The 14,483-nt window shown below is 41.2% G+C and overlaps 1 protein-coding gene across 1 annotated transcript in view; it reads left to right on the top strand.

Moving 5' to 3' along the window:
• The first annotated feature begins 10,741 nt into the window (after window positions 1-10,741).
• igdcc3 (immunoglobulin superfamily, DCC subclass, member 3) overlaps window positions 10,742-14,483 on the top strand; it is a 287,501-nt gene continuing 283,759 nt past the window's right edge. Inside the window, exon 1 of the mRNA XM_061887046.1 lies at window positions 10,742-10,964. Within this exon, the coding sequence (XP_061743030.1) occupies window positions 10,898-10,964 (67 nt within the window). The 5' untranslated portion in view covers window positions 10,742-10,897. The remainder of the gene's footprint in view (window positions 10,965-14,483) is intronic.

The following is a 14,483-nucleotide window of genomic DNA, read 5'->3' as shown; positions in this document are numbered from 1 at the left end:
CTATAATTCCTATGGTCATCTAATTAGTTACTATGGTCATCTACGTCACAGCAGCTCCGATGAGTCACCAAGCAGTCTGGGCGAGAAGCGTTTGCACTGACGCGGGAGGAGATTTTCACAACAAAGTTCTAAAGCTCAGTGATATATATATTATAATATAATAGAATAGAAAATACTTTATTGATCCCTGGGGTAAATTCAGCAAATATCAGCTGTATCAGATTGTACGTGGGTTTATTTTTTACCCTCCGCGTTCGTATTTCACTGTTTGTTGCGTTTCACTTGATTGTAAAATATGTGGTTCGAAATGGGCGTGACGTCCAAATGTTGTCAATATTCAGTGTTTTATGGTTCATAGAAACATTTAAAATTACATCACGTTTTTTAAGGCGGTCTGTCATAACGTTTTTAGCATTCAATCAGACATTATTGTGAGGTTTCGTATTAGTATTCCTAAAAATAGATATACAGCCCACAGACACATTTTTTTCTCCAAATTTGGCCTCTAGTCCAAATAATTACCCAGGCCTGGTCTAGCCTATTCAATCGGATCCTAGATAACTGCCAAATACTGATGTGTATTTGTATGGATAATAAATAGTAAACATATTATTTTCAGAAAAAGCTGCGTTTAAAATGTGACTGTGCGAGCAAAATAGCTAATGTTAGCGCTGTACTGTGGCCCAAAAGTACATTTGAACACAGTAATCCCTTTTTTATTGCTGTTAATAGGTTCCAGGACTGACCATGGTAAATTAATTTCTGCAAAGTATGACTTCCCACTTCCAAAGACATGCACCTGGGGATAGGTTGATTGGCAACACTAAATTGGCCTTAGTGTGTGAATGTGAGTGTGAATGTTGTCTGTCTATCTGTGTTGGCCCTGCGATGAGGTAGCAACTTGTCCAGGGTGTACCCCGCCTTCCGCCCGATTGTAGCTGAGATTGGCGCCAGCGCCCCCCGCAGGCCCAAAAGGGAATAAGCGGTAGAAAATGGGTGGATGGATGGATGACTTGTGTCAAACCATTTTCTACCGCTTGTCCCCTATGGCAGTGGTCCCCAACCTTTTTTCTATCCGCGGACCGGTTAACGCTTAATAATTTATAATTTTTTTTTTTCTTCTTTGTCATGAAAAAGGGACGTTTTTGTCATGAAAAAGGGAGGTTTTTGTGGTTGGTGCACTAATTGTAAGTGTATATTGTGTTTTTTATGTTGATTTGATAAAAAGAACAAAACCCTTTTTTTTTTTTTTTTTTAAATGAAAATTAATTTAAAAATTCTTCTGCGGCCCGGTACAAATCGGGCCACGGCCCGGCACCGGGCCGCAGCCCGGTGGTTGGGGACCACTGCCATATGGTGTTGCAAGGGGTGCTGTTTTATCCTGCATTATTGTTCAATTAAGGATATTTTCTATGAATATCTTAGCCGTTAGTAGCTTATAGCCAACCATGTTTACCTTTTGTAAATGACTAAAATACAAAAAATAAATAAAAACATTTTTTTTTGCTTTTTGGAGGACATTTAATGTTACTGGCTGTCCAGCGTTGCAGAAATAAACACACTGCAGGACTGCTTGAATCGCAGCTTATATCGGAGATTTTAGATGCAAGTCGAAATCGTACTTGTTTTTTTGGGGTTTTTTTTTTGCTGATGTCGGACCGATATCCGAAGTTGATATCGGATTGAGACACCCCGAGTTTTTTCCTTCTAGCTATACTAATGTTGTAATTTTGTTGCTGTTGCTGTACTGAGCAGGAAAGGCTGCAATGTAAAGGTTGTAAACTGTCACTGTTCACTGTTAGTTCACATCAACATGTTCAATACATTGATTGTAGTATGCGGTGGTGACGAACTGCATAACATCAAACCGAGAAATGTTTTTGATATTTAGTGCTTATCGTGCAATTGAACTACACTGCTGGTAGTAAAAAAAATACATAAATATACAAAAATCTCATTTACTATTTGAAGATGTAATTCCCAACATTGTGTTACTTTAATGATCATTTGTGTACATATTTTCCAGATGCATTGTTACATAATGTACAAAAATATGTTGCCAAAGTATGACATTTTGGATAGTGTTAGTTCCCCGAACTAAACACAATTCTGACAGGAAGAGGTTTTAGAGATAAAAAGCTGTCAAGTGATGTTTCTGTTTAGCACACGTCCAAACATTAAATAAGTGGATCTTGTTCGCTACAACTTACTGAACATAACTGTTATTGAATATTCCCTGTACTGGTGTACAGATAGCAAATATACATTTCATTTCTTTGAATGAAGCAGTGAAGCAATGACAACTTAACTGTTCCAATCAAAATACAGTATGGGAAAAAAATGATATAAGCTTTATGCAATCTGTGGGGACATTTTATCAACCCCTGTGATATGCTTGATAGTTTAGGCTTCATTAATATTTATGCCATAACCATATTTTAAAATCATATTCAGCATTTTCAGCATGCAATAAGAGTGCACAACATAATTAGTACCTCTGGGACAAAAAGGCCCCTCTCTGGAACATGTTATATGCGGTCCTTTGCTCTTTTCACATGCAATACATGATACCCTCTACTGTAAGTGCTTTTTTCCAAAAGTTAGTTTAACCAATTAAAGTATTTTTATCTTGTTCATGGACGGATACTCACTCATCCGCACGGACCAGATGTTGGGTAGCCTGGGACGGAGTTAGCTCTCTTGTTCACGTTTAATGAGTATTTCCAGGTCCTGTCTCTGATCGTGCTGCCCTCATCCCAGCAGACGATGGCATGGAACACTCCTGGGGCCATCACAGTGTAAATGGGCATTAAGATGGTGTTTTAGTTTATTTATTCATGCGTGGTGTAATGTAATGTGTGCAAATTGTCGAACAGTTTTAGAACAACATTTCTCAACGAGCTATTGCAAGGAATTTAGGGATTTTACCGTCTACGGTCCGTAAAATCATCAAAGGGTTCAGAGAATCTGGAGAAATCCATCCATCCATTTTTTACCGCTTGTCCCATATCACTAATTTTTAGTTTTTCATTGCATTTTTTCTTTTAATTCCTGCATGTAACAATGGCGCAGCTTAAGTGGCAGCTGGTTGCAACAGCTCTGTGCTCTTTTATATTCTCCTTTGTGTTCTTTAATGTTTTCTCGTTTGTTTTCATGTCATCATTTGGTTTAAACGCCATTGAAACTGTACAACCAGGGGTGGCACTTTTGTGACTTTTGCGCTACTTTTAATACTTTTTGTGGACTTTTTGAGTCTGCATTGCGACTATATAATTTTTCCATTTTGGCATGGGTGTCTAACTCTGGCCCGCGGGCCAAATTTGGCCTGCCATGTAATTTCATTTGGCCCTTGAGGCAATATCAAATTAACATTAGAGCTGCCGGTATTATACAGTAGCTGTGCCGCTGTAACACCGCATTCACCGCTAGTATTCATACTTGCCAACTCTCCCGATTTTCCCGGGAGACTTCCGACGTTCAGTGCCCCTCACGAAAATCTCCCTGGGCAACCATTCTCCCGAATATCTCCCGATTTCCACCCATGACAACAATATTGGGGGCTGTGCTTTAAAGACACTGCCTTTAACGTTCTCTAAATCCTGTCGTCACGTCCTCTTATCCTCCATACAAACAGCTTCATAATCTAAGCGGCTTATACAAACTCATAAGTGAATGCAATGCATACTTGGTCAACAGCCATACAGGTGACACTTGAGGGTGGCCGTATAAACAACTTTAACACTGTTACAAATATGTGCCACACTGTGAACCCACACCAAACCGGGAGAACATCCGTACCGTAACGCAACAGAACAAATACCCAGAATCCCTTGCAGCACTAACTCTTCCGGGACACTACAATACACCCTACCACCTAAAAGCTTAATTTGTTCAACCTTGGCCCGCGGCTTTGTTCAGTTTAAAATGTTGGCCCGCACTGTATTTGAGTTTGACACCCCTGCATTATGGGAGAACATCTGCACCGTAACACAACATAAACACAACAGAATAAATACCCAGAATCCCTTGCAGCACTAACTCTTCCGGGACGCTACAATATACCCCCCAAGCAATAATGTTTTACTCATGCACTTTCTCTTGCTACTTCAAGGCTTGAATGTTTGATTAATTTGTTATTGTTGTTTTATTTGCAAATTTATTATTAGCCTGTGGAAAAATTGTATTTTTATATTTACCTCAGAGGGCTGCAAATAGAAGAGGCGTTCAATTTTTATTTAAATTTTATTTGATATGCCATTGATATTTTGTAATGATTATTATTTAAAACTTGATTTTAAATGTCACTATAAAGTTATATAAGCCTTGCTTGTTCAATATTCAATGCAAAACTTGTTTGGGTCCCTATTAAAAGGTTAATTTGTTCAACCTTGGCCCTTGGCTCTGTTCAGTTTTAAATGTTGTCCCACTCTGTATTTGAGTTTGACACCCCTGGTCTATGCGATGTCAAGGCTTGGTTAGCCCAGATTTTTTTAATAATGAATGAGGGAAAAACGGAAATTTTAGTTTTTGGTCCAGCCCTCACTGACTTGGGACCATTGCAAAATGATGTGGGTCCCAAGGTCACCAGCCTTGGCGTCACTATAGATAGCGATTTTAAACTTGACAAACAAGTCAATGGCGTTTTAAAATTGTGTTTTTATCATCTTCGTCTTTCAGCAAAGGTAAAACCGTTTTTATCTTTTAACCTTTTTGAACAAGTCGTGCATGCTTTTATTTCAAGTCGCCTGGACTACTGCAATGCACTTTATGCAGGCATTAGCCAAAAAGTTCTCTCCCGGTTGCAGTTAGTCCAGAACGCGGCAGCACGACTTTTAACAGGGGCCAGGAAACGCCAGCATATAACCCCAATTCTTGAGAGTTTGCACTGGCTCCCTGTTCATTTTAGAATTGATTTGAAAACCTTGCACTTTGTTTTTAAATCTTTACATGGACTGGCGCCTCATTATATCTCGGACCTCATCCAAATTTACAATCTTGCGCGCGCTCTGAGGTCCGAGAGCCAGCTCCAGCTCGTGGTGCCCAAGACCAGACTTAAAACTAGGGGAGACAGGGCCTTCTCTGTGGTCGGCCCTAAACTCTGGAACACTCTGCCCCTCCATATTCAAACCACTAACCCTAACCCAATGGAGTGTTTTAAGTCTTGTCTTAAGACCCATTTTTATTCTCTCGTCCTCTGTTGTCCTCTGTGTTTTTAAAATTTAGATTTCTATTTACTGTTTTAATTGGTTTTAACTTTTAAAATATTTTTTTATCATATTTATTTTACATTGTTTTCATATTGGTTTTATATGAATTTATTTTTTTATTTTTTGTTTTTATTCAGTCATTGGTGGAGCTCAGGATAGTATTTGAATATTGTTTTTAATATTGTTGTGCAGCACTTTGGAAACATTTTTGTTGTTTAAATGTGCAATATAAATAAAGTGGATTGGATTGAACTCCCACCCGGGTGTCTCGGCCCGGCTGCCGCTAATAAGCATGGCAGGTGATTGGATAATCCCAGCTGGGTAATCCAATAACCTGCCAGCTGTGCTTCAAGGCTGGTACTTCCAAACCCCGCTCCGCGGCAGGCCCTGCAGACCACGCCCCTTTCCACACTCATTTATCAATTTTCGTCATAGTTTTTCTGCATCCCAAACTGTAATAATTCTCGATAAAATCTGTTTTGTTGTAATGTTTTTGGAAATTGCAATATTATTTATTTGTGGGTAGGGGTTCATTACGCCGGTGGCCCTGTTGATCTGGACCCCTGGATGCAGAGACAGCATGCAAATAGTAGGTAAAATTCCCTTTATGAAGAAAAACACTCCAAACACAATGTGTGGCAGGGAAGTGCACACAAAGAAACAAGGCACAGGAAGCATAGGGAAAACTATGTAGCAAATTTAAGTACGAAGCAAAAGAATGTGGCATACGAAGCCTCCTGACTGACAACCAAGGACAGCTGTGTCGTCTGATTGCTAATCAGGAAACGAATGACAAAAACAGCTCTTGGACCAGAGGGGAAGTGGTGACAGACAGGAATTGGGAAAAAAATACAAAATGGAGGGAACTAATAATTAGGTCCAAACATTTGAGATCATGAAAAGTCCTTTAAAAATGGATTGCTAAGGAAAACCGAGGTACCACTGTGTATATAGTGCCTTTCCAGATACCCAAAGGACTTAACACTTTGGAGGCAAAGAGGGTGAAGTGTTTTGTCCAAGGGTACAACAGCAGTGACTGAAATAAAGGAAGTGGGGCTCGTACCTTCACCCGGTTACAGGACGACCCAGAATCACTGTCCGTCCCTGAAAGACTTTCACATGCTTCTGTATATCTACGATTCGCCTTTTTAGGTCTTAACCGAGATCCTTAGACTTTCCCTTTGTTCTGTCATGCAAATCCCTTTTGTGAATAAAGACAAAACAGCTGCAGTCAATTATGATCACTAAGAGGTTAACAGTACATGGCTTTATCACGTTATAATCCTGTGTGGATAAAAACAATCCTAAATAAAATAATATATTTCAAAATTAGAAAAAGTTTTTAAAAAATATTTGAAAAAAAAATATACACATCAAAAAATTACGGTTTCTAAACACCAATTTATATCAGAATAACAATGTTATTGAAAAGAATAAAAGACCTATTATACTCTAAAAATGTTGGTTTTACTTAAAAATGCATGCATTTAGTTGTATTCAGTGTTAAAAAATAAGATAAGGCTCTCACAGAAATACATTTTAAAATATTTGGCTTTCATGGCTCTCTCAGCCAAAAAGGTTCCCGATCCCCTGCTGTAAACTCTTGGACTTGGACCACTTGGGACAGGGGTGTCCAAAGTGTGGCCCGGGGGCCATTTACAGCCCGCAGGTAATTTTTTAACGGCTCCAAGGCACATTTTAAAAATTAGGAGCAAACGGGTGAAAAGTAACAAGAAAATGTTACAATGTTTACTCCAATAACACAAAGTTGCCATGCAGGCTGTTTCTTTAGAAATAATAATGAATCAAAATCAAAGTCATTATTAATTATTGACTTCATCAAGGCTCCAATTACGTCACGCTAAATTTTCCACTTTGAGATATTTTTTGGGGAAAATGTTGCCTATTTTGTGTTTGCCATATAAAAAACTGAGCTGTTTTTTTAAAAAAGGGCCTAAAATGAACAAACAAAAAACATAAACAACAATAAAACTTATAATTGACGGATAGATCTGAAGTTGATCTCGAAATTATTGTGTTCAAATTAAACAGTAAAAAAATATATAATTTATTTTTTTAACACTTTAATAAGTAGGACCATTTTGGATCCCCAATAATTTTAGTGTGATTTGATTTTAAGTGCCATTGCTCAAAAAATAAAAATGAATTAAAATCATTGGTGTTATGAGTTAGTGACCGTTTTAATGCTCCAATTACTATATAATCTCAAATATTCCACTTAAAAATATTTTGGGTGATAATATTGCATATTTATTGTGGTTTTTTTCCATCAAAAAACAGGGTTTCTTGACAAAAAAAACATACAACTTAAATCTTTAAAATCATTATATTGACAGATGGACCTCATGTTGATCTGGAGATTTAAAACTTGAATAATAATACAACAAAATAATACTGAATAATGACACATTTTTTATATTTTTTGGACCGAAACCCTTTGGGGTCCCCGGGATCAAGCCCGAGTGAGGCCTAAATAATGATATATGGGCTGTACTTGTATAGCACTTTTCTACCTTCAAGGTACTCAAAGCGCTTTGACACTTCTTCCACATTTACCCATTCACACGCACATTCACACACTGATGGAGGGAGCTGCCATGCAAGGCGCTAACCAGCACCCATCAGGAGCAAGAGTGAAGTGTCTTGCTCAAGGACACAACGTGGGGATTGAACCAGGGACCCTCGGGTTGCGCACGGCTACTCTTCCACTGCGCCACGCCGTAAATGTATATCAGTTATACATACTGTATTTCCTTGAATTGCCGCGGGGCATATAGTATGCGCCTGCTTTGAATTACTGCCGGGTCAAACTCGCTTCCAAAAATAATTAGCGCATGCTTAGTATTACCGCCTGGTCAAACTCGTGACGTCACAAGTGACACTTCCCCTGTCATCATTTTCAAAATGGAGGAGGCTGATTTCAATACCGGTAATTTGAAATTGCATAAAGGAAAGAAGATTAAGAGCTATTCAGTAGGATTTAAGGTCCAAGCTTACATCCATCCATCCATCTTCTTCCGCTTATCCGAGGTCGGGTCGCGGGCACAGCAGCCTAAGCAGAGAAGCCCAGACTTCCCTCTCCCCAGCCACTTCGTCTACCTCTTCCCATGGGATCCCGAGGCGTTCCCATGCCAGCCGGTAGACACAGTCTTCCCAACGTGTCCTGGGTCTTCCCCGTGGCCTCCTACCGGTTGGACGTGCCCTAAACACCTCCCTAGGGAGGCGTTCGGGTGGCATCCTGAGCAGATGCCCGAACCACCTCATCTGGCTCCTCTCGATGTGAAGGAGCAGCGGCTTTACTTTGAGTTCCTCCTGGATGGCAGATCTTCTCACCCTATCTCTAAGGGAGAGCCCCGCCACTCGGCGAAGGAAACTAATTTCGGCCGCTTGTACCCGTGATCTTATCCTTTCGGTCATGACCCAAAGCTCATGACCATAGGTGAGGATTGAGAGCTTTGCCTTCCAGCTCAGCTCCTTTTTCACCACAACGGATCAGTACAACGTCCACATTACTGAAGACGCCGCACCGATCCGCCTGTTGATCACACGATCCACTCTTCCCTCACTCGTGAACAAGACTCCTAGGTACTTGAAGACCTCCACTTGGGGCAGGGTCTCCTCCCCAAGAACCATGGACTCGGACTTGGAGGTGCTGATTCTCATTCGGGTCGCTTCACACTCGGCTGCAAACCGATCCAGTGAGAGCCGAAGATCCTGGCCAGATGAAGCCATCAGGACCACATCATCTGCAAAAAGCAGAGACCTAAGCAGGTCTGCAGTTCCTGCAGTCCTGGGTTCAAATCCAGGCTCGGGATCTTTCTGTGTGGAGTTTGCATGTTCTCCCCGTGAATGCGTGGGTTCCCTCCGGGTACTCCGGCTTCCTCCCACCTCCAAAGACATGCACCTGGGGATAGGTTGATTGGCAACACTAAATTGGCCCTAGTGTGTGAATGTGAGTGTGAATGTTGTCTGTCTATCTGTGTTGGCCCTGCGATGAGGTGGCGACTTGTCCAGGGTGTGAGATAGGCGCCAGCGCCCCCCGCGACCCCAAAAGGGAATAAGCGGTAGAAAATGGATGGATGGATATATGACGCATAAATAACCAACTGAGGAGGTGCCTGGTATGTTAATGTATTAATTAACAGTATATCTTAATTAGTTGCAAAAAATAATGTGAAAAATAAAATAATGTGAGTCAGGATGAAGTGGCGACTTGTCCAGGGTGTACCCCGCCTACCGCCCGAATGCTGCTGAGATAGGCTCCAGCACCCCCCGCTACCCCAAAAGGGGCAAGCGGTAGGAAAATGCTTGGATGGATCTTAATTAGGGCTGTCAAGTGATTTATCGTTGATGTTAGATTAATCACACTTGAGAACAGGGCTGTGAAACTCATTTTAGCTCAGGGGCCCCATGGAAGAAAGTCTATTCCCACGAGGTAAAATCATGGCATGATAACTTAAAAATACTTCAGATTGTTTTCTTTGTTTTACTATGTCCCAAAATAAAACAAGCACATTCTGAAAATGTGCATATCACAAATAATCCTCTTGACAAAACACTTTAAGTTACTTGAAAAATCTGAGGAAACATTTGGTACAGTTTCAAAAACACCATGAAGAACACAATGAATTTAGACTTAATCTCAGTGTATCTACCCTTGACTGCGCCTAGAAATTTTGTCCATAAAAGTTATGAACAGAATCGGTTCCTGCATACCTTTGGTAAGTGCCGGAGTGAGAAGAGGTTTTAAAATAATTAGCAAATGCTTACTTTTACCGCATGCCTTTGGTAAGCGCAGGAGAGAGAAGAGGTTTTAAATTAATTAGCGCCCCGGCGGCAATTCAAGGAAATACGGTACTCTAAAAATGTTGGTCTTACTTAAAAATGCACGCATTTAGTTGTATTCAGTGTTAAAAAAATAAAGTATGGCTCTCTCAGAAATACATTTTAAAATATTTGGCTTTCATGGCTCTCTCAGCCAAAAACGTTCCCGACCCCTGCTGTAAACTCTTGAGACGTCCATTCATGAAACAAAGGGGTTATAGCAGAAATATACATAACACCCACAAGAGGGCGCCACAGTACAGCTAAAGGGGCGCTGCTTTGTTCTCACGGAAGAGTGCCTTGTATAAACAGGTTCACCCTTAAACACAATGCATCCTGCAATAAGGTATTTTCCACATACTTATTTCGCCTCTTTTATGCCTAGATAGACCAACTTTATATTGAAAACATATTTTTAAGTCATTATCTGCAAAAAACAAAAACAAAAAAAAACGCCTGTGTTTTGTTGATATTAAAATGTCAACACGTGTCACGGTGAAAAACGCCACAATAAGGCGACGTAATGGAGTTTTAATTTGTCGGTATTTTTTTTTTTTTACACAGGGTTTGCAAATCGACCCGACTCTTTTGTTCCATGGGTGTCTGTAAGGAAGAGAGAGAGAGAGGGAGAGAGAGTGGGGGGAGAGAGAGAGAGAGAGGGGTGTGGATGAAGAGGAGAAGGAGGAGAGGGGAAGCGGGATGCTGACAGATTCCTGATAGATGGCTAAAATGGCGAAAGCGTGTTGAGTCGTCCTGCGGGTCCGAACATGTACCCGGATGCTCCTCAGCCTCACCTGTTAACTTCACCTTGTTTCCCGCACCTGCTGGAATATTCGCCCGTTTAAATGGCCTCCGCCAGGCAATGTCGCCTGGCTGCTTGCTTTTTGGGGATCCTCCTGAACGCCTTCGTGGGTAAGTGGCGTCATTGTGTGGATGCTGGCTGCAAGATAAGTGCAAGGTTGGGGATGAATGTGATTTATTGTCTTGCAATATGATGAAAGTTTTATCGGCGTGTATGTGTGTGTATGCATGCACGGTAACCACGTGCAAGCGTGGACAAAGTTTATTTTGATGTGAACACTTAAAAGCCTACTGAAAAGAGATTTTCTTATTCAAACGGGGATAGCAGGTCCATTCTATGTGTCCTACTTGATCATTTCGCGATATTGCCATATTTTTGCTGAAAGGATTTAGTAGAGAACATCCACGATAAAGTTTGCAACTTTCGGTGTTAAGAGAAAAGCCCTGCCTCTACCGGAAGTCGTAGACGATGACGTCACATGTTTGATGGCTCCTCACATATTCACATTGTTTTTAATGGGAGCCTCCAACAAAAACAGCTATTCGGACCGAGAAAACGACAATTTCCCCATTAATTTAAGCGAGGATGAAAGATTCATGTTTGAGGATATTGATAGCGACGGACTAGAAAAAAAAAAAAGAAGAAAAAAAAAACGTGTTAAAAAAAACGCGATTGCATTGAGACGGATTCATATGTTTTTAGAGACATTTACTAGGATAATTCTGGGAAGTCCCTTATCTTTCTATTGTGTTGCTAGTGTTTTAGTGCTGTGGTCCCCAACCACCGGGCCGCGGCCCGGTACCAGGCCATGGCCCGATTGGTACCGGGCCGCAGAAGAATTTTTTATTCATTTTTATTTCAAAGAAAATAAATTATTAAAAAATATTTTATTTTTTATTAAATCAACATAAAAAATACAATATACACTTAAAATTAGTGCACCAACCACAAAAACCTCCCCTTTTCATGACAAAAACGTCCCTTTTTCATGACAAAAAAAAATAAAATAAAAAAAAAAGGATTCCCCCACCCAGGCCGCGGGACAAATTATTAAGCGTTGACCGGTCCGCGGATACAAAAAAGTTGGGGACCACTGTTTTAGTGAGTTTAACAGTACCTGATAGTCGGAAGTGTACGTCCACGGCCGGGTGTTGACGCGCAGTGTCTAAGGGAAGTAGACGGCAGCTTTATGGGCGGCACAAGCTCAGCTGATATCCGGTAAAAAGCGACTTTTTAACCACAATTTTCTCACCGAAACCTGCTGGTTGACATTCGGTTTAGATCCATGTCCGCTCTGATCCATAGTAAAGTTTCACCTCCGTGAATTTTAAACAAGGAATCACCGTGTGTTTGTGTAGCTAAAGGCTAAAGCTTCCCAACTCCGTCTGTCTACTTTGACTTCTCCAATATTAATTGAACAAATTGCAAAAGATTCAGCAACACAGATGTCCAAAATACTGTGTAATTATGCCGTTAAAGCAGACGACTTTTAGCTGTGTGTGTGCGCAGCGCTCACATTCCTAACAGCCCGTGACGTCAAGCGTACACGTCATCATTACGCGACATTTTCAAGAAAAAACTGCCGGGAAATTAAAAATTGCAATTTAGTAAACTAAAAAGGCTGTATTGGCATGTGTTGCAATGTTAATATTTCATCATTGATATATAAGTTATCAGACTGCATGGTGGGTAGTAGTGGGTTTCAGTAAGCCTTTAAGCAGGGGTGTCAAACTCATTTAAAATCGGGGTTCCACATGGAGAAAAAAAAAAATCTACTCCAGACTGGTAAAATCACGGCGTGATAACTCGAAAATAAAGACAACTTCAACATTGTTTTCTTTGTTTAAAAATAGAACTGTTACATGCTGTTGGTGACGAACCCCAAGATGCAGAGAAGGCAGGAAAACATAATTTAATGTCCAAAAATGAAGAAAAAAACACAAACCAGGAATTAGGAGACAGGGAAACTGGAAACCGGGAAACAGGAACCAGGAGCAAAAAGACAGCACGCTGCAAACAGATACAGGTACAGCTTCAACGACAGGTAGTAGCGACAATGATAAGTTGTAATAATAATAATAATAATATATTTCATTTGTAAAAAAACACTTTTATGTTGAGCAAACAACTTCAAAGTGCCACAGTGTAAAAAAAATAGTGGTGATAATAATAATAATAAAAAAAATATAATAATAAAAAAAAATATATAAATTAGAAACAGCCCAATAGCTAGAACCAGCATGCATCTATGAAAAGTCTGTCACGTTTCGAACGCATATTGGATGCGCGTGTTGAGTCACCCCCGGATGCACGAGGACCAAGGACAAGCAGGAATTGCAGGTAGAAGCTGGTTTTAATACAAAAATAAAATAACACTGGTACAAAAGGACAAACGAAAAGCGTGCCGAAAGCACTGGGAGCTAAGTTAACACTTAGTATTGAGTCAAAGTCCAAAAGACGCGTGTCGAGCGCCCGAAAGCTAAGACGGGACTTAGCAAGCCAAAAAAGGACTAGATAATCAAAACGTGTGTGTTGCATGAAGCATGTGACGAACCCAGACCGGAAAAAAGGGAGGAGGCAGGTTTAAATACCGAAACAATAATCAAAAACAGGTGTGCGACAAAAAGGCAGTGCAGGTGGAGCAAATGAAGTCGCCATGGTGATAGAAACAAATCAGGAAGTGCACAAACGGCAAGCGATCCATGCAGCGGATCGCAACAAAGGCTTTTTTAAAAAGATTAGTTTTTAAGCCTGTGAGCGACTTTTCCTGTCGCTCGGGTTCCAGGGACCACTCAGGAAGGACATGATCGCTTGAACAGATTTGACTCTCGTTTATTTTGCAATAAGATTTCTCTTGCCAGGTTGGATAGCTTTTCAGCCGCCGTCGTCGTTCTTGTCTGCTCCTTGCTTTCACTGCTGCCGCTCTTCATCCGTCGTTGCAGGCTCTCCAACTCCTTCTGCCCCGATCTCTCCTCCTTCTCCACTTTTATGCAGCGTAAGGAGAAATGTTATTTGCTTCCCGGTGTGCGAGCCACACACCTGATCTCGTAGCATCGCTCCCGGCACGCCCCGCCTCTCCGCTCAGCCGCATTCACCGCCTCCTTGCCGCCCTACCCCGCTGCTCGTTCGCCGGCTCCGCCTCTCTACAAAGCCTTTTTTTAAAACATCCACAGTCTGAGGTGCCCTCAGGTGGTCAGGGAGGGCATTCCACAGACTGGGAGCAACGGAGCAGAAAGCCCGGTCTCCCATAGTTCGTAGCTTTGTCCGTGTAGTTTGGAGGAGGTTGGCCTGTTTGGAGCGGAGGTGTCGTGTGGAGTATTTGGGGGTGAGAAGTTCTTTGAGGTAGACGGGGGCATTTCCATAGAGGCACTGGTGAGTTTGTAGGGAGATTTTGAATTCAATCCCGAGTGGAACAGGAAGCCAGTGAAGTGATTTGAGAGTTGGTGTGATGTGGTCATGTTTCCGCACTCTGATCAGGATCCTCGCAGCACAATTTTGTATGTACTGCAGCTCCTGAATGTTCTTGCTGGGGATCCCGACAAGAAGTGCGTTGCAGTAGTCGAGCCTGGAGGAGACAAATGACATTACTACAGCACTTGACCGGAGGACAAAGCAGGTTTAAATAGCCT

Source organism: Nerophis ophidion, linkage group LG25 (genome assembly GCF_033978795.1).
Source record: "Nerophis ophidion isolate RoL-2023_Sa linkage group LG25, RoL_Noph_v1.0, whole genome shotgun sequence".
NCBI lineage: Eukaryota > Metazoa > Chordata > Actinopteri > Syngnathiformes > Syngnathidae > Nerophis > Nerophis ophidion.
Note: the sequence above shows the minus strand (reverse complement) of the source record. Positions and strands in the feature narration are given on the sequence as shown.